Raw genomic sequence first — 19,517 nt, 5'->3', positions numbered from 1 at the left:
TAACTCTTTTCAAGAAAGACATTTTAAAATTAGCATATATTTCCAGTAGGTTAAGAGTTTATATAAACTAGAAAACACATTTTTAAGATAAAAAATTGTGTCTGACAAGTGACTGGAGAATAATATGAATTAAGGAAGCAATGAGACTCAAATAAAAATGGCTAAAGAAAGCTGATCTTACTATGCTGTGGTTAACTTCATAAAAATGTCCTATAAATAAAGGACTTCCAGAAATGCTTGTATATTTTTACCCTAGTATTAAAAAAAAACACACATGAGTAAATATCTTGATTGTATATGGGAGAAAAAATATTTTAATACTCATCCTGATTATCTGCCAAAATTCAATTATAAATAAAAATTTTGATTTCTCAGCATAAGTTAAATCTTTTCAGAATACTGTATCACATATTAAACTGATCTTTCCACTCGAGATAAAGATAAAAACTCCTTACAGGATAAATAATAATTATAAGCTAATGAAAGAAAAGTTGGTTTATTTGAAATACTAATTAAAATAATGAATTGATTATCAAATCTCTATTGATGGGAAAATTTTACAAAAGCTTAATCATTTAACACTCACCAGTACAAGCACAGAATTTTCTTAAAAAATTAGCAGCTACAAGAAAGCGGGCAGGGTTGGGGGGGGAATGAATTGGGAGATTGGGATACCAAATTGTACATTCTAAATATATGCAGTTTATTGTAAAACATAAAAAATTAAAAATTAAAAAAAATTAGCAGCTACAAGATTAGAGAGCTCAGAAAAGAACTATTATGTATACTAATTTAACATATGGTTAGAGAAAAACTACAAATCAATGGGTAGGGGAACACATTTAGATTAGATGTTTTTAATTTGAAAAAATTAACTTATGTATCATGCATAATAACCATTAAAATAAGTAATGGGTGGATCAAAGAGTTAAAATATTTAAAAACTAAATCATAAAAAGAAAAAAGGAAAATAGACTATTTATCAAGCCTCTGGATGACAGATAAATTTTTAGGCTTAGGAGCAAAATATTTATAAAAGATATATAAATATACAAGTATATCATATATATGTGTGTGTTTGTCTCTGTGTGTGTGTGTTCTTTCTCTCCAAAAATAAGAAGAATGATATAGTTGGTCAAACAGAAATTTTTAAAAATTAAAAAAAATTACATACACACACACACATAAATCAAGTTTAAAAAAAAAAAAACCCTATCACTGATATAAAAGAAACTAATAGAAGATAGAAGAGAAAATATGTCAGAAAAGGAATTAATATTTTCAAATAAAGAGCTTGCACAATTTGATATTAAAAAAAATCCCCAACTTGACCCAAACAAGTGGACAAAGGACTTGGACAGATAATTGAAAAGGGGCATTTCAAACTCAAAAATACATGAATCTCTAAAGGAACTTTTCTAAGCAGGAAACACAAGAGAAGGAAAAGACCTACAAAAACAAACCCAAAACAATTCAGAAAATGGTAATAGGAACACACATGTCAATAATCACCTTAAATGTAAATGGATTAAATGCTCCAACCAAAAGACACAGATTGGCTGAATGGATACAAAAACAAGACCCTTCTATATGCTGCCTACAAGAAACCCACTTCAGACCAAGAGACACATATAGACTGAAAGTAAGAGGATGGGAAAAGCAAATGGAAGTCAAAAGAAAGCTGGAGTAGCAATACTCATATCAGACTTTAAAAGTAAAGTAAAGTAAAGACTATTACAAGAGACAAGTAAAGTAAAGACTATTTAAAGTAAAGACTATTACAAGAGACAAGGAAGGACACTACATAATGATCAAGGGATCAATCCAAGAAGAATATATAACAATTGTAAATATCTATGCCCCCAACATAGGAGCACCTCAATACATAATGCAAATGCCAACAGCCTTAAAAGGGGAAATCGAAAGTAACACAATAATAGTAGGAGACTTGGACACCGCACTTACATCAATGGACAGGTCATCCAAACAGAAAATAAATAAGGACACACAAGCTTTAAATGACACATTAGACCATCTCGACTTAATTGATATTTATAGGACATTCCATCCAAAAATGACAGGATACACTTTCTTCTCAAGTGCACACGGAACATTTTCCAGGATAGATCACATCTTGGGTCACAAATCAAGCCTTGGTAAATTCAAGAAAATTGAAATTTTATCAAGCATCTTCTCTGACCACAATGCTATGAGACTAGATATCAATTACAGGGAAAAAAACTGCAAAAAATACAATCACATGGAGAATAAACAATACGCTATTAAACAACCAAGAAATCGCTAAAGAAATCAAAGAAGAAATCAAAAAATATCTAGAAACAAATGACAATGAAAACGCAACAACCCAAAACCTATGGGATGCAGCAAAAGCAGTTCTAAGAGGGAAGTTTATAGCAATACAGTCCTACCTCAAGAAACAAGAGAAATATCAAACAACCTAACCTTACACCTAAAACAATTAAAGAAGAACAAAGAAACCCCAAAGTGAGCAGAAGGAAAGAAATCATAAAGATCATATCAGAAATAAATGAAAAAGAAATGAAGGAAACAGCAGCAAAGATCAATGAAATTAAAGCTGGTTCTTTGAGAAGATAAACAAAATTGATAAACCATTAGCCAGACTCATCAGGAAAAAAAGGGAGAAGGTGCAAATCAACAGAATTAGAAATGAAAAAGGACAAGTAACAACGGACACTGCAGAAATACAAAAGATCATGAGAGACTACTACAAGCAACTATATGCCAAGAAATTGGATAACCTGGAAGAAATGGATACATTTTTAGAAAAATACAATCTTCCAAGGCTGAACCAGGAAGAAAGAGAAAATATGAACAGATCAATCACAAGCACTGAAATTGAGACTGTGATTAAAAATCTCCCAACAAACAAAAGTCCAGGGCCAGATGGCTTCACAGGCAAATTCTATCAAACATTTCAAGAAGAGCTAACACCTATCCTTCTCAAACTCTTCCACAATATAGCAGAAGGAGGAACACTCCCAAACTCATTCTCTGAGGCCACCATCACCCTGATACCAAAACCAAGCAAAGATGTCACAAAAAAGAACATTACAGACCAATATCACTGATGAATATAGATGCAAAAATCCTCAACAAAATACTAACTAACAGACTCCAACAGCACATTAAAAAGATCATACACCATGATCAAGTGGGGTTTATCCCTGGGATGCCAGGATTCTTCAATATACACAAATTAATCAATGTGATACATCATATCAACAAATTGAAGGGTAAAAACCATATGATCATGTCAATAGATGCGGGAAAAGCTTTTGACAAAATTCAACATCCATTTATGATAAAAAGCTTTCTAGAAAATGGGAATAGAAGGAAATTACCTCAATATAATAAAAGCCATAGATGAGAAACCAAAAGCCAACATCGTTCTAAATGGGGAAAAACTGAAAGAACTCCCTCTAAGAACAGGAACAAGACAGGAGTGTCCACTCTTACCATTATTATTCAACATAGTTTTGGAAGTTTTAGCCACAGCAATTAGAGAAGAAAACAAAATAAGAGGAATCCAAATTGCAAAAGAAGAAGTAATACTGTCACTTTTTGCAGATGACATGATATAATACATAGAAAACCCTAAAGACTCTAGCAGAAAACTGCTAGCACTAATAGATGAATTTAGTAAAGTAGCAGGATATAAAATTAATGAACAGAAATCTCTTGCATTCCTATACACTAACAACGAAAGAGCAGAAAGAGAAATTAAGAAACTCTCCCATTTACCACTGCAAAAAAAGAATAAAATACCTAGGAATAAACCTGCCTAAGGAGGCAAAAGACCTGTATGCAGAAAACTATAAGACACTGATGAAAGAAATCAAAGACGATACAAACAGATGGAGAGACATACCACATTCTTGGATTGGAAGAATCAACATTGTGAAAATGACTGTACTACCCAAAGCAATTTACACATTCAACGCAATCCCTGTCAAATTACCAATGGCATTTTTCACAGAACTAGAACAAGAAATCTTACAATTTGTGTGGAAAAGCAAAAGACCCTGAAAAGCCAAAGCAGTCTTGAGAAGGAAAGATGGAGTTGGTGGAATCAGGCTTCCTGACTTCAAACTACACTACAAGGCCACAATGATCAAGACAGTATGGTACTGGCACAAAAATAGAAAGGAAGATCAATGGAATAGAATAGAGAACTCAGAAGTAAGCCCAAACACATATGGGCACCTTATATTTGACAAAGGAGGCAAGAATATACAATGGAAAAAAGACAGCCTCTTCAATAAGTGGTGCTGGGAAAATTGGACAGCAACATGTAAAAGAATGAAATTAGAACACTTCCTAACACCATACACAAAAATAAACTCCAAATGGATTAAAGACCTAAATGTAAGGCCAGACACTATAAAACTCCTAGAGGAAAACATAGGCAGAACACTTTATGACATACATCAAAGCAAGATCCTTTGTGACCCACCTCCTAGAATCATGGAAATAAAATCAAGAATAAACAAATGGGACCTCATGAAACTTAAAAGCTTTTGCACAGTGAAAGAAACCATAAACCAGACAAGAAGGCAACCCTCAGGATGGGAGAAAATACTTGCGAACGAAGCAAAGGATTAATCACCAAAATATACAAGCAGCTCATGCAGCTTAATACCAAAAAAGCAAATAACCCAACCCACAAATGGGTGGAAGACCTAAACAGACATTTCTCCAAAGAAAACATACAGATGGCCAACAAACACATGAAAAGATGCTCAACATCACTCATCATTAGAGAAATGCAAGTCAAAGCCACAATGAGGTATCACCTCACACGGGTCAGAATGGCCATCATCCAAAAATCTAGAAACAATAAATGTTGGAGAGGGTGTGGAGAAAAGGGAACTCTTCTGCACTGCTGGTGGGAATGTAAGTTGGTACAGCCACTATGGAAAACATTTTGGAGTTTCCTTAAAAATCTAAAAATAGGACTACCATATGATCCAGTCATCCCATTACTGGGCATATACCCAGAGAAAACCATAATCCAAAATGAAACATGTACCATAATGTTCATTGCAGCACTGTTTAAAATAGCCAGGACATGGAAGCAACCTAAATGCCCATCAACAGATGAATGGATAAAGAAGATGTGACACACATATACAATGGAATATTACTCAGCCATAAAAAGGAATGAAATTGAATTATTTGTAGTGAGGTGAATGGACCTAGAGTCTGTTATACAGAGAGAAGTAAGCCAGAAAGAGAAAAACAAATACTGTATGCTAACTTATATATACGGAATCTTTAAAAAAAAAAAAATGGTACTGATGAACCCAGTGACAGGGCAAGAATAAGGATGCAGATGCAGAGAATGGACTGGAGGACACAGGGTTGGCAGGGGGGCGAAGGTGAAGCTGGGACGAAGTGAGAGAGTAGCATAGACATATATACACTACCAACTGTAAAATAGATAGCTAGTGGGAAGATGCTGCATAACAAAGGGAGATCAACTCGAGGATGCCTTAGAGGGCCAGGACAGGGAGAGCAGGAGGGAGTCTCGGGAGGGAGGGGATATGGGGATATATGTATAAATACAGCTGATTAACTTTGGTGTACCTCAAAAAAAAATACATGAATCTGTACTCAATCTAAAAGCAAACAAGACAATTCAAAACAAGAACAAAATATTTTTAAACTATTAAATAAGCATTTAAAAACACTTGAAATGTCAATAAGAAATGATCATAAAAAATAGGTTCTCTGGTGATTTTTCTGGTGAAATCATAAATTGTTTCAGTCTTTTTGGAAAGCAAATTGGCAACATGTACCAAATACTGAACACATTGTTGTCCTTTAACCTACTGATTCTATCTTCAGAAATATATGCTTTTAAAGGTCCAAAATATGGAAAAATATATATTCAAGATGAATATAACCAACACAATATTTATAATATATAGATTAAAAAAAAAATCCCAAACCCAAACAAAGCCAGCTTGTATATCTAACAGTAGGATATTTCAGCAAATATTACATAGTTAATAAGTGCTATGAAAACTATTTAGTAACATAAGAAAGGTTTGACATGTTAAGTGGAAAATCAAAGGATATCAAATTATCTGCATACTATGATTCTTTTTTTTTTTAAAGTTACTTAAATAGGGGAAAGAGCGAGGAGACACTAATATGTTAACAGTGAGTATTTTGGAGTGGTGGGATTCTGGTGAATTCTTTCCCTCTCTTTTCCAAATTTCTATCATGTTATATGACCATTATGAACAAAACAATCATTTAAAAATCAAAACAATTATTAAAATTATGAATCTATTTAAGCAAATATAACTGTGTAGGGTACATAAATATACTCTGGTCACAACAAAATTTTAAACACAGTTGCTCATCATGATTGAAAACATATTCATTTGCAAATATATGATAATTGTTTTGTTCACCTGGAAGCACTGTGTGAGACTTTTTTCATAAACTCCTAGCATTTTCCTTTTTCATATTTATAAAATTTAAAAGATTATTTATGAAAATAAAACCTTGGAGCATAAAATAAATATTAATTCCCTGAGTAATATCTCCTTGTGGATTTCTATTATTAGAGAGGTTTCATGGGTAAAAATATAATTTTATGGTCCAACAACAACAAAAAATCGCAATTAAGAAAATGTAAAACTTTAAAGTCATATGTTAAAAAAAAAGAAAGACCCCGAAACTATTTGGATTCAGAGCAAGTCATAAAATATGACTTAAACTGACATAAATTTTATGGAATCTGGATCTCACCAGAAACTAGATTTTCCACTACAAGGTCGTCATGTAAACTCATTCCAGGGTTCTTTGGCTCCTTTCCCTTCAGCTATTTAAAAGGTAGTTCATTTTAAAACCCCAACCTTTTAGCTCTTATTTCAAAAGAGAACCAGCATGTACTCTTTCTCTTAACTGTTTATCTGTATTTGTTAAAACTGTGGGGAGCTGTGACTGCATTCAGTAAATTTCTTCCAGCTGGGTGCTTTTTCTTTCAATACATCAGAGTCCATTCAATGTTAGATTGAGGGGTTACAGTAACAAATGTATGTTTTTATGTAATACCTCAACTCATTCAGAATATCCTAACATATAATGCTGCAGTATTCCTCATTTAGCACACATGCTTAGAGCCAGGGCAACTGGTAATTGTTTCACAGCTTTCCAGAGAGATATAAAGTATACTTATGAACAAAGTGTCAAGTAGAAAGACTTAAACAGGGTTCCTGAATTCCTATTGGCCTTTATTTAGTTTGAAACTGAGCAGTAGCTCTGAATAAATTGAAAAGGCAACAGAAAGGGGGAAAGGCCTCATTTTCCCATTGTTCTTCAATGGGTAAAAAATAGAAGTGTACTGAGCTACTAATGCAGAGATCTGAAGCAGCCTTAAAATCAAACGGATAACTGTAGATGAATTTGCCTTCTACAGGGAAAACAAAGAAAGCTTTAACTCAAACAACCTTTTCAGAGAGCCGGACCATCCGAACTATTTCAAAAATTTCTTCCAGTTGCTAAGAACACATGTTATTTCAGCCAATGCTTTTACTTACTATGCGTGTAAGCTACTATGTGATTTGGTATAGTGAATCTGTGCATTCCATTTATCCTCATTTATAAGCTTCAGAATACTCTTTTACTACTTCAAGCTGGGTTCACATGATTAATTTTAAAAATTTTTCTGATAATTCAAATTTCATTCACCTTGGTGCTAAGTCTCCTGGAAGACATTGCAAAATTATTCTTGAAAGAAAATTAGGCCCAGTGTAGACATGATTTTCAAAAATAAATTTGGCAAAAAATGGAAACCACACATGGTGGAGTGTACACATACATATACACGTGTAATTTTCTAAAGTGAGCTTTAAGGAAAAAAAAAAAAACTTCAAACTTCAATAGATCCCTATCTTGTAAGCATCAAATCCAAAGTTTTCTGGCTGGATTTAAGTGCTGATTTTTCTACAGGAGACTATTCCCTGGCTATCTACATGGTTGAATTTCAGATCTAGGTCTCTACTCAAATGCCTGCTAACTTTTGATTACTTGTGTGATAATCAAGAGAATACTGAAAAATGGGATTCATAAAGTCCTGATTTTAGCTCTTAGCTTCTACCTCACCAGATTTATGAAAAAGGAAATGACCGGTTTAATGTAATCCTAAAGAGATAAGCAATGGCAAAGGTGAAAAAAGCCAAAAGATTACAAGGATGCAGGGCTACCTAATCGAGAAGTGACTGTAGTACATGTTGGCAAACGAGAAATAATAGTTTAATCATTTTCATAGGAGCTTTTTCCTGTATACACATCATTTTTAAATGGAAAATAAGAATTTTGAGGTTTAAGATCCATATTTATATGTAGCCTCCTTAAATTTTGAAATGTAATGTGAATAATATATGTAGTTTATATATATAATCTTCATTTTAGTTATGGAATATAATTACTCTTCTAAAATTAAACAGCAAATATTCTTTTTCTCCACACCTGCATTAAGAAAGTTATACATAGAATTCACTTCAATTTTGTAAATAGTATTGTTCAGTGATACCCAGATGCACACGTTTCTTTCCTTTCCTCCTAAAGTTTGTCTCACCTTGCACTTTGGACACTTCTGGGCATTTCTCTGCCCATGCTCAATTTCGCTGGCCCAGTGACGCAATAATTTGTCTCCTTTTTTGTACTCCTTGCAGTTAACACCTTCATGCCAAGGAGAGTGGCACTTAAAACACCAGACGAATTGGCAAGTGGGGCACTGGATCTGTGTGAGGAAAAGGAATATTAAGTACTAGCAGATATATTTAAAGTGTCTAAAAAGAAAAGAATGGTGATGCTTAGGGAAATTAGCTAAAAGGCTATAATTGGTCCAAATTTAAAATACCTCCCCCTGTATAAAAGCAAAATAGAATAAAATATGATTATTCTGTTATTAAAGGAGGAAAGAATTGCTTTGGCATGGATGATTTGTCTGTTTGTAGACCACACTAGAATTAAACACTTGGGATATTCTGGAAATCAATTTGGTCTTAAGAAAGTCCCCTAGATTGAAGCACAGAGTAAAATCTGAAGGCTCATGGTGCCCCAAATCCACACTCAGGCGGCTGCCCTTTAACTCGCCTGTCCCTTGAACCAATTTCCTGGGCATTTCCATTGCTCTTCCTACCAATGGCTTCATTAGCTTTTATAAAATCAAAGCCCCAGAGATGCTTCTTCAAATGAAAAATGCACTGGCAAATAAACTACTATACCAGCATCTGCTATGATAATGGATATTCCTGGTTTGCTATTAACCTAAGGGAGGTTAATTATAAAAATAATACAAAGGATCTTATTAGAAATATATATGCTTGTTGGTCCTGTGGCCTGTACCTGGGAAACCATCAGAAGATGTCTTCGTTTGTTCACTATGCAGAGGTGTATGTGAAAATGTGTGTGTATGTTTTGAAAATATGTGTCTTCTACTTGACATGAAAGACATTTTTCTGACTTCCTGTATTTTGAATAACAGTGGAGTACCCCATTCTCACATCATATTTCTGGTCCTCACTCTCTAGAAAACATATGGGCATAACTTGACTTTCCCAGCTCTGTTTGATGAAAGTGAATTAACAAAATGTGTCACGACAAACAACAATGATGACTGACTACTCTCTGTACTCCTGCATATTACTTCAACTGAGCATGAGTGAATTTACTGACTACACTTTGAAGATTAGTTAGAATTTTCTTTGGTAAACTGCATACAATATTACTACTTTCTTTTTTGGAAAACCATTTTTTTGGCCATGGTGGTTCCAATCTCTAGATTAAGTGAGTGGCAATTACAATCAGCTCTTCTGTTTATAACTCAAAGCACGGCAGTATGCACCTATGTCAGGAATAGATAATGTTCTTCCTGTGCAAATATGAGTAACAAAAACACTTTTGCTTTTACTTTATATCAAAACAAAATAGTATTTTGTCATAAAACTTTTAAAATCTTCATGTTTATTTATTAAAATGCTGTTATGTGGTAATGTTTATACTGCTGCATTACATGCATTATTTACATTTATCAACAAAATAATGCTGCAAAGTTGGTATGAACATCATACGTTTACAGAAGAGGAAACTAATGCTCACAGAGATTAAATAATTTGCCCAAAGAAACATAGCAAGTAAATTTGGCTGACTCCAAGGCCAGCCTTCTTTTCACTGTGCCAAAACACTTCCTCATACTAAATAGCATTCTTGCTTTGATGATTAAAAACCAAAATGCAGAAGTCAAAGAAGGCCATGTGGTTAATGTATTTGGTAAATCAGAATTTTTTATGACTATCAACATAAGGTGAATTTTGAAAATCCCTTTCAAGATTTTACTCAAATTAGGAGACCGCTTGCTTTTTTTTTTTTAAAGAGGGATGATACTATTTAGTCATTTAAAATAATCATTTTTGTCTCTTCTGATCATTAAAGTTAAACAAGTTATTTTTAAGGTAAGAAGAATGAGTCGAAGTGGGTAAACTCCAGATAATAAAACAATGTAATATAATCACTTAATGAAGAAGAATACATGTAAATATCACATGGGGGCCTATATGAATGTAATTTTTGAATGTAATGAATGAAATGGAGAAGTAAAGAAGACTTACTTTTCTCCTGCTTCTGCCACTATGTCAGAAGGGCTTGAATATTTAATTCAGTTTTCTTCTATTAGACACTATACATAATTCTAAACTACTGAAATCTAGCATTGTTAAATTAAAAAAAAACCTCTTTGGTTTTTAATCAGTGAGTCTTAGATTATATGTATGAAATGAATAGTAGAAGAATGACTATAACAGGTGCTTTGAAACTGAGATTAACTCAAAGCACGTCGACATCACAACAGTTCAAGGATCTTTGTGACCAAATGCTGAACTATCATATCTGTGGATCTCTAATGAAGACAGTTAGAAATGTATGGTTCTCCTAAGGTACCAGAATGATAAAGAATTTGATACTCAGTGTCCTTCCCAGGAACCCTGGCTTCCAGCTTCATACAATAAACAACTAAGTTTCACTGCAGATCCTACTGCCAATTCTCATAGACAACACAGACTTTGTGGCAAACTGTGAAAGGAGTTTTGCAACAAGCTCTCAAGTGAAGATAAATATTTTAATCCAGACCTGCCTGCTTACTGTCTCTCACTGAAAACATTGAAATAAGTATTGCCTTGCTTTGGATGAAAATAATACAAAGACTAATAGCCAATCCCAACCACTCTGTTCTTCAGAGACTGCACCTAAATTGTTTAAAGACTGACTTTTTGGTTTGAAGATGCCTTATTTATTCCAACTGTAACCATATTCAAAATTTATTCAAATTATATAAGACACATGTAGAATTAACACTGCATCTTCCTCCACATGAAATGCCATCTCACAACCACAGACCTCCCACATGCAGTGCCTGCCTTCTGAAGTCATTATATCTACACAGAGGTCAGCATGCTCTATCCTTGCTATTCAAAGTGTACTTTAGGGAGCAGCAACGTTAGCATCACCTGGGAGCTTGTTGGAGACAAAGAATTCATGTCACACCCAGACCTACTGAACCAGCGCCTGCGTTTTCACAAGGTCCCCAGGTTAAAATTTGAAAAGCGCTGCTCTGGACCATGTGACCCCGTCACACTTGACCACACCAAGGATGAGTTCCTAAGCTCAAAGCAGGGATCTACTCATGGGAAAACAGCCTACGAGGTGGCTGGCAGGGGCTTTGTGCAGAGCGTGCTCGTTGTTGAACAGAGATTAGCCAAGGCAGATGTTCTCACTTGAGGAGTAAAAATGGGACACACACGCACTCTACCTTTGCTGTAGAGGCAAAGGCAGAGAAAAGCTGAGTGACCACAGCGAAGATCACTGGAGAAGGGAACAACAGACATGCACTTCTGGTAACACGACGGAGGGGCTCTCATGCTCGCAGGGCTAGTGTCAGGTTCTCCAAGAGGCCCTCGTGGGTAGCAACTGAGACTTCTTTCTTGCCCTTCCCTCTTTCAGCCTTATAGTAAAATGTTTTAAGTGGGGGAGCTTGAGAGAGAACATAGCTCTGCTGCTGGTAATTGGAGAAAGTCCAACGAACACCATCTGGTCTACTGAAAGCTCAACCAGATCAAATGCAACTTGTTTCAAGATGTCTTCCCTATTTCTCCCAATCAGATTCAGTATCTTGTAGAACTTACATTAGAATGTAGCTGTCTAATCTCCCTAATAGCCTACAAGGTCACTGGGGAAAAAGGCTGCTTCTCATTCATTCTGTATTTCCTGAGTTAAGTAACATGGAACTTCTGGCACATGGTAGGCACTCAGTAAGTTCTTTGTAAAATTTTCACAGAGCAAGTACTGCATATTGGCTAACATTACACAAATTTCAAGAAAAACCAACATGTCTAATTTATGACCAGTGGCTGAGATGGTATCATTGCTTCTTAGATTACCAGATGATGTTTACTAAATATTTTACCCACATGACATTTTACTGAACATCATGATTAATGTGCACTCTTCTACAAGAGGCAAGGCCACAAGTGTTTCAAAAATAAAAGTATCAGAGTTAGGAATCTTGGTTAACTTGTTCCATAATCCATGAAAGATGAAAGAGCCTCATATTAAATTTTTTACTTTTGAATTCCCTTAGTTTTTCTAGAATTCTGGACTACAGTGACACTCAGGTGACAAATTAAACCAACCCACTTGCACTAAGCAAATGGTGTTTTCTCTTGACAGTTTATCATGCCAATAAAGAAATAACCCACAAAATAAAAACAGAATTCAAAACCAAAGAGCACCCCAGATAAATCTTTTCTTGGCTAAATACTATACACTCCTATATACATAATTATTTTAAATAAATCACAAAATTATTACTTATCAAACTTAAAATAGTAGACAATATCCATGTATGAATGTAGCATTACCAATATGAATTAACTCAATTTTCCAAGAAGAATTTGCTTTATTAGAACTTCAGATTAAGACAAATAACAATGAAACATTCAACAATTCATTTGCCCACTCCACAGACATTTGTTGAGCACCTTCAAATAACAGACGCTGAGTGTATTGATTTTAGTCACATCGAAAAGAATGAAAATACTGTCCTCCAAAAAATTACTGAAGGCATACAGATATAAACCCAAAGAGCTATAAAACCATGTAATAACTGTTAGAGCAGAAGTTTGGACAACTGGGTGCCGTGGGAAAGGTGTCTCAGGGAAGGCTGAAGGGTAGACGTCAGAGAGAAAATGGCCTTGAAAGATAAGTGGGATGTCACGAGGACAAGTGATGAGATGACACTTCAGACAGAGAGTCCAGCCTGAGCTGCCACCGAGGCCTGAGAGCACGTGGTGCCCTGGGGATATAGTAAGTGCTCGAGGGTAGCCCCAACAGAGGTGTTGCTTCAGCTGAGTCAGCGCCGAGCTTTGCTGATAGGCCCAATAAACAGGGTCCAAATAGCCTTATATTAAAGTTCCTATACTCCTGATGTGTCTTTCAAAATACACGGTGGCCCAGAAACTCCTTGTATGAACCATGTAACACTTACAGCTGTTAGACTAGAATGTGTCCTAAAGAAACTGATCAATATATAAGTAAATAATCGAGACTTCTTGTAGTTACAAAAAGTTTTGTAGCGACTTACCACGGTTTTCTTGAAGAGGAGAAGATTGTGAGGAAGTGCCTGATATTATAGAGAGGAGAAAAGAAGTTTCCGACACGTGGCTTTAAATACTTCCACAGAAGCATGATATGCTCCTTTATAAGATCAAATCCTGTAGAAAGAGGGGCAGTGGGGGAAGGTTCTCCACATGAGAAAGATGACTTATTGCCTTGATTTTTATTCCCTAAGATTTTACCTCCTACTTGGGAATCTCTCTCTGAATGTAGTGCCAATAGCACATGGGCTTCATGAGGCAGTGTTCCCTGAACATAGTCTAAATGTGGTCAAGTGATCCTTCCCTTTCTCACAGCATAGCTTAAACTAAACAGGAAAATGAAAGGGAAACTTTCCTAAAGGTTGGGGACCATATGAGGACAAAAATGCAGTGTAACACATGACAAGATAACCTAAATGCAGATAGAGTGTTTATTCATATAAATAACCTTACTGACCTCCCTCTTATGGGTTTCCAGCCTCCTTTTACATATGCAACACACTATTCATTGCACAAAACAATCACTTCAACAATAGCTTTTATTTGCAACTGAGAAGCATGTTTTTTCTAGGGCAGTATATCGGAACTTGGGAATGGGGGTTTTGTCCTTTGAAAAGAGTACTTCCTGTCTCCCTAATTTGAGAATCACTGTTCCATACTAATCCATCTTGCTTCTTTTGCCTGGAAACATCTTTAAGCATTTATAGACGCTTCCTCTAAACCTAGAAAGCAAGTCCCAGAGGAGTATCTAAGTCTATTTCTTCTCTGAGTCTATTTCTTCCTCCTTTTCATAGATGCATATAAAGTGTACGGGAAGATTCTGCTCTGATTTGTATAACTCAAATCCACTAGCCAGAACGGGATGGCATCATCCTGTTTTCAAAAGGATATCCTATTCTGAACACAACACAAAAGGCTAACATCTCACAGAGGTACCCATGGAAAGAAGCAAGAGGGCCATCTAAGTACAGAGCGTACATGGGAAAATGGGAGTATTCTCTGTGACCAATAAGTGAAGCAGGAGAAAGAGATCTCAGCCTGAAGGTAACAGTGAATCTTTCAAAATGGAAGGGAATGATTCTGTAAGCAGCAAGTGCCCTAACAAAGGAAGTGTTCCGTGTCTGAATGGCCACTTGGTAGGCATTTTGTAGAGAGGATTTATGCACGTGTAGACTAATGTATGGGGTTCCCTTACAGTTCTGAGAGGGTAAATATGGCAAGGTAAGAATACAGAGTAAAGTAGCTGAGAAAATGCACAGTCCTAACGTCTTCCAGATCATTTTATAATGAGCACCAAACTTGGCTTACTTTTACGCACTATTCAGCAGGTCATCAACGAGAAATGATTCTTCACTTGTCTCTTGTGCTGAAGATCCAAGGGATGATGTGATGAAGTGAAAAAAACAAATAGTTCTCCATCCCATGGCAAGTCAATTTATGATAGCCATGAGCCTCTGTTATTACAATTATTGTAGTTCTTTTCTTTTTTAAGATCAGATGTAGGCTAAAATTTCAAATGGGTTCCAATATTTGGCTTTTGTTGTTAGAAATTCCAAGTACAAGTAAAGACTCTGTAAATATTACAGCTGATTTATGCATCAAGAAAGGAAACAAAGAACAACTTTAGCAAAGCACCTCATTGGTAACTAGAGGGAGAAATGCATCCTAATAAAATTTAGTAGGCCTGCATCATAGCTGAGCACTGGAAACATACATAGCACACCCTTTGTTTAAGATGCCTTCTTTATTTTTAAAACTTTTTTATTTTATATGAGAATATAGTTGATTTACAATGTTGTGTTAGTTTCAGGTGTACAGCAAAGTGATTCAGTTATACATATACATATATCTATTCTTTTTCAGATTCTTTTCCCATTTAGGTTATTATAGAATTTTTAGTAGAGATCCCTGTGCTATATACAGTAGGTCCTTGCTGATTATCTATTTTATATATAGTAGTGTGTATATATTAATCCCAACCTCCTGACTTATCCTCCCCACCCCCCCCAAGATGGCTTCTTTAAACTGGGCTCGAGGACTTCATCTTTACCTCCCTCACAAATCTATGCTAGCAACAATCATTTAAGAAACTACACTTGTTTTCTATCGGCTCCTGACATCCATGATGCATTACTGCCAAGAGAATTCAATGTGTGTCATAAGCTAAACTGATCTTGCCAGGCTGATGCACAATCCGACTCTCAATTTGTAAACACTGTCAACTTAAAGTGATGGTGTCAAGGGAAAACTGAAGAGCAGAGTAGCATGCTAACTACACTTTCATGGGAAAGCTTTAAACACTTTTATAGATGGAAAAAATTTCTCAAATCACCTTTACTAGAAGGAAGCTTAAGCACATTTTATTCATTTACTTTTTATCTATTTATATATAAATGAAAATTGTTCATTGGAAGTACAACTGAAGAGGTACAGCTGGGATTTGAACAAAGGACTGGCAAGCCCCCAGAAGCAGAAACAGTGGGAAGCCATTGCCACTCCTAGGGCCAAAGAGACAAGAGAAGAATGAATTTTCTGGAACCCAATGAGAACCAGAAACAGAGGAGGAACCACCTGGGGGGAAGCCACAGTCATGGAGGGACACAGCTACTGCTGGAGCTTTGCACTGAATCGGGAAGGAAATAAGGAAGTAAAGCATCTACTATCTCTCTTTCCATCCTCCCATTTCCTGCCAATACTAATCTTGGCTGAACCCAAATAGAAACTGAGATTGTAAGGGAGTCTGGAGAAGCAGTCCAAGGAGGCATCTTTCTGGAGTATAGGATAGGTCATCGAGGATTGAATAACAGACACAGGAAGAGGGTAAATTGGGGATTGTAAGAATTCTAGCCTTTCACTTGAGTATATTTTAAAGTACCCAATTAGGAATAACAAACCCACTGACTTGATAATATTCTTAAAGACCTTAGAAAAGTTCTTTTCCACATGAGAATATAAAGTATTTGTGCAGTTTTATAATATAAACTGTGATTTCAACCCAGAAGATTTATGATTACAAGAGAGAAAAAGTAATGCAAAAGATTAAAGGTAAGAACATAGAGGGAGTTTCTCCAGGACATTTTATTGGCTTTTTTCACCTTATGTTGGAGTCAAAGCACCATTCTGTGAATTATCAAGGTTCTGCTTAATATTTGTGGGAAGAAGAGTGGGGATTATTATTAGTTTTGCCTCAAGGAAACCATAAAAAGGATTATCTCCAACATGTTCCCTATGTTGATATATGTATGCCCTTAAACTTACTCCAAATCAATATGAAAAGGAGGATCGTTTCTTGGTCTACACTTGGAAATAAGGAGGAAACCCAGAACTGCTCCTACCTCAGCAAAACTCCTAGGAGTAAAATAAGTACATTTAATTATTTGCAATCCTCTCCTCTCTCCCATGACTTTTCCCACCTCCCCAAACATATATTTTTCATTTCTGTGAATCCAGTGACCTTCTCCCTTTCTCAAATACGAATGTTTTCCATCAGATCACTCTTAGCATCAGATCCACACCTCTTGGACATCTCTTTGAGGCCCAAAGGGGGTTTCAAACTTAACTTTATCACACAGTTCAAACTGAATTATTCTACTCCCCAAACCTGCTCCTCTTCCTCAAGACATAGTCTATCTCATCCTCTCTTTATTCTGATCATCCATTAGTCACCTAATCTGTTATTCCACCTCTATTCTTTTTGACTCCTCCATCTCCTCCCTGATAGCCCAGGAGTGCTCATCCTGCTGCCTTTGGCTGGCAATGATAATAAGCATAGTAATTTCCAGCCCGTGCCAGGCACCTAGGGCATGTCAGACATGGTGCTAAGTACTTTTTCTGTGTGATCTTGTTTAATCCTTACTACACCCATATGACAGGTATTATTACTATCATCAGTAAAAGATGCAGAAACTGTACTCAGGGTCACAGAGCTAGCATATGGCAGGCTGAGAATTTAAATCTGGTTTGAAGCCTGTGCTCTGACCCACCTTTTCCAGTACAGCAAATTCAACCTTTCAAGGCTTAGTTTAATGTGTTTGCCCTTTACTGAAGCCTTCTCAATCTCTCCTGTCCTTTCTTCTCCTATGCTCTCAGCATTTTCCACCCACATTTATTATGTACGCATTATTATTTATGCATTGGCCCATTTAATAGTTCCCTCAAGAAATACATTTTGGGAGAATACTCTATCAGACAAAATGCTTGACACAGGTTATCAATAGTAAGCAAGTCTGGACCTGGTCTCCTAGAGACCAGTAGGAGAGACTTTAAGCAAATAACCACATAAATACACCATAAAAGCCCAGATGATAATTGCTATGGGGAAAACCTTCAGGTGCTGGTGATGTGCCGGTCTCCAGGCATCACCTGAGCACCATTACAGCCATAACTTCAACATTTTTATTTTCTCGATGATAAATTGTTCTCTGTATTAACGTGCATTTGGAGCTGCATTAATAAATTATAGGAACTGTTTAGGTTAGAAATTAGATTTATAAATGGAAACTGAAATCAATCTTGTAGAAATGGAATGGTAAAACTTTTGGCCTCATGAGTTGCAGAGATGAGAAGGCAGATGTTGTAAATGAAAAAGACTGGATTTGACCAAAGGCAAGGTTATTTCAATGTAAGTTTCTCAGTTCAGGAATGTGCTTGTTCTATTTCATATAGTAAGAGTTTTATGGAGTTCAGAACATAATGAAAAGCTCTATTTATTAAATTTCTGCCAGAAGGATATGATGAGTAAGGGATCAGTTTATCTTAGAAGGTTAAACTGGCACCTAAAAGTTCTTGTTACTGCTTGTTGATATATTCTGTTTATCCCTTTTCCATCTGCAGAGTACAAAAAATTTACAAAAACCTATTCAAATGAAATACCCAAATATGATATTTTATATCTCAAATTTTATGTGTGGTATATTCAAAGGTATTTCCAGCTATTAAATAGTTTTAATATTTTTGAGAAATTTTAACCGTGTGTGCTAAGTGCTTCTGAATTAACAGCAGAAACCATAATAAATGCTCAAAGAATGACATCTTGGATCAGGATATTATAACTCAACTCACAAAGAATAATACTGAAATATACATTACAAGGGTTATATTAATAGACACAAAACACAATTTAGGCTCTAAGCAATATTATGAAGAGATTTTTAAATTGCTCAGACATGTCGGAGATTATTAGTAAACTTTTTTTTTCTATTTCTGTTGCCTTATGACTCAATTTATTGTATTCAAGTATTTGAATTCACTACTCTTAAAGCTATGACGAACTATACCAATTTGGAAGTGGGTTCCGCTGTTGGGAAAACTGAATGCAAAAAAATACAGCACCTAACAAATATCCATTGGTTAACCCCAGAGAATTACGATAGTAGTCTCAGTTTAGGGTGCTAAACTGTAATCATGAATGTCACAGTGACTTTGCTGGAGTATCCGTGTCTGCGCTCCCTTTACTCATATTATCCAGACAGGTATGGGCATGTAAATCAGGTAGTTAATGCTAACGCGAGAACTTGGAGTTTAATGATGAAAATGCTACATATACGTTGTACTAAATGGTAAAAATCATTGCTTCAGGAACTGTTTGAATCATCCCTAAAACTCTGTAGAATATAGAACAGGGGGATTATTTACCTCTTCTATTATAGAACATCTCTCCTATATGAGTAAATAGGAGTAACAACAATAATCATCCCCAAATTCTGCCGTAGCTTTATTTTTCTTGAGCGTTGCTTAATAGTTTCACTTTATGTTGAGATTTTCATCCCTCACCTATTACCAAGGATTTAAATTGCTTCATGATCAACA

The 19,517-nt window shown here is 35.6% G+C and overlaps 1 protein-coding gene across 3 annotated transcripts in view; it reads right to left on the bottom strand.

Moving 5' to 3' along the window:
* RNF217 (ring finger protein 217) overlaps window positions 1-19,517 on the bottom strand; it is a 111,139-nt gene that overhangs the window by 18,853 nt on the left and 72,769 nt on the right. For all 3 annotated transcript variants that reach the window (XM_057738483.1, XM_057738484.1, XM_057738486.1), the window contains exon 3: window positions 8,636-8,800. In XM_057738483.1, the coding sequence (XP_057594466.1) occupies window positions 8,636-8,800 (165 nt within the window). The remainder of the gene's footprint in view (window positions 1-8,635; window positions 8,801-19,517) is intronic.

Source organism: Hippopotamus amphibius, chromosome 6, assembly GCF_030028045.1.
Source record: "Hippopotamus amphibius kiboko isolate mHipAmp2 chromosome 6, mHipAmp2.hap2, whole genome shotgun sequence".
Taxonomy (NCBI): Eukaryota; Metazoa; Chordata; class Mammalia; order Artiodactyla; family Hippopotamidae; genus Hippopotamus; species Hippopotamus amphibius.
This window is presented reverse-complemented; position numbering and strand designations above follow the sequence as displayed.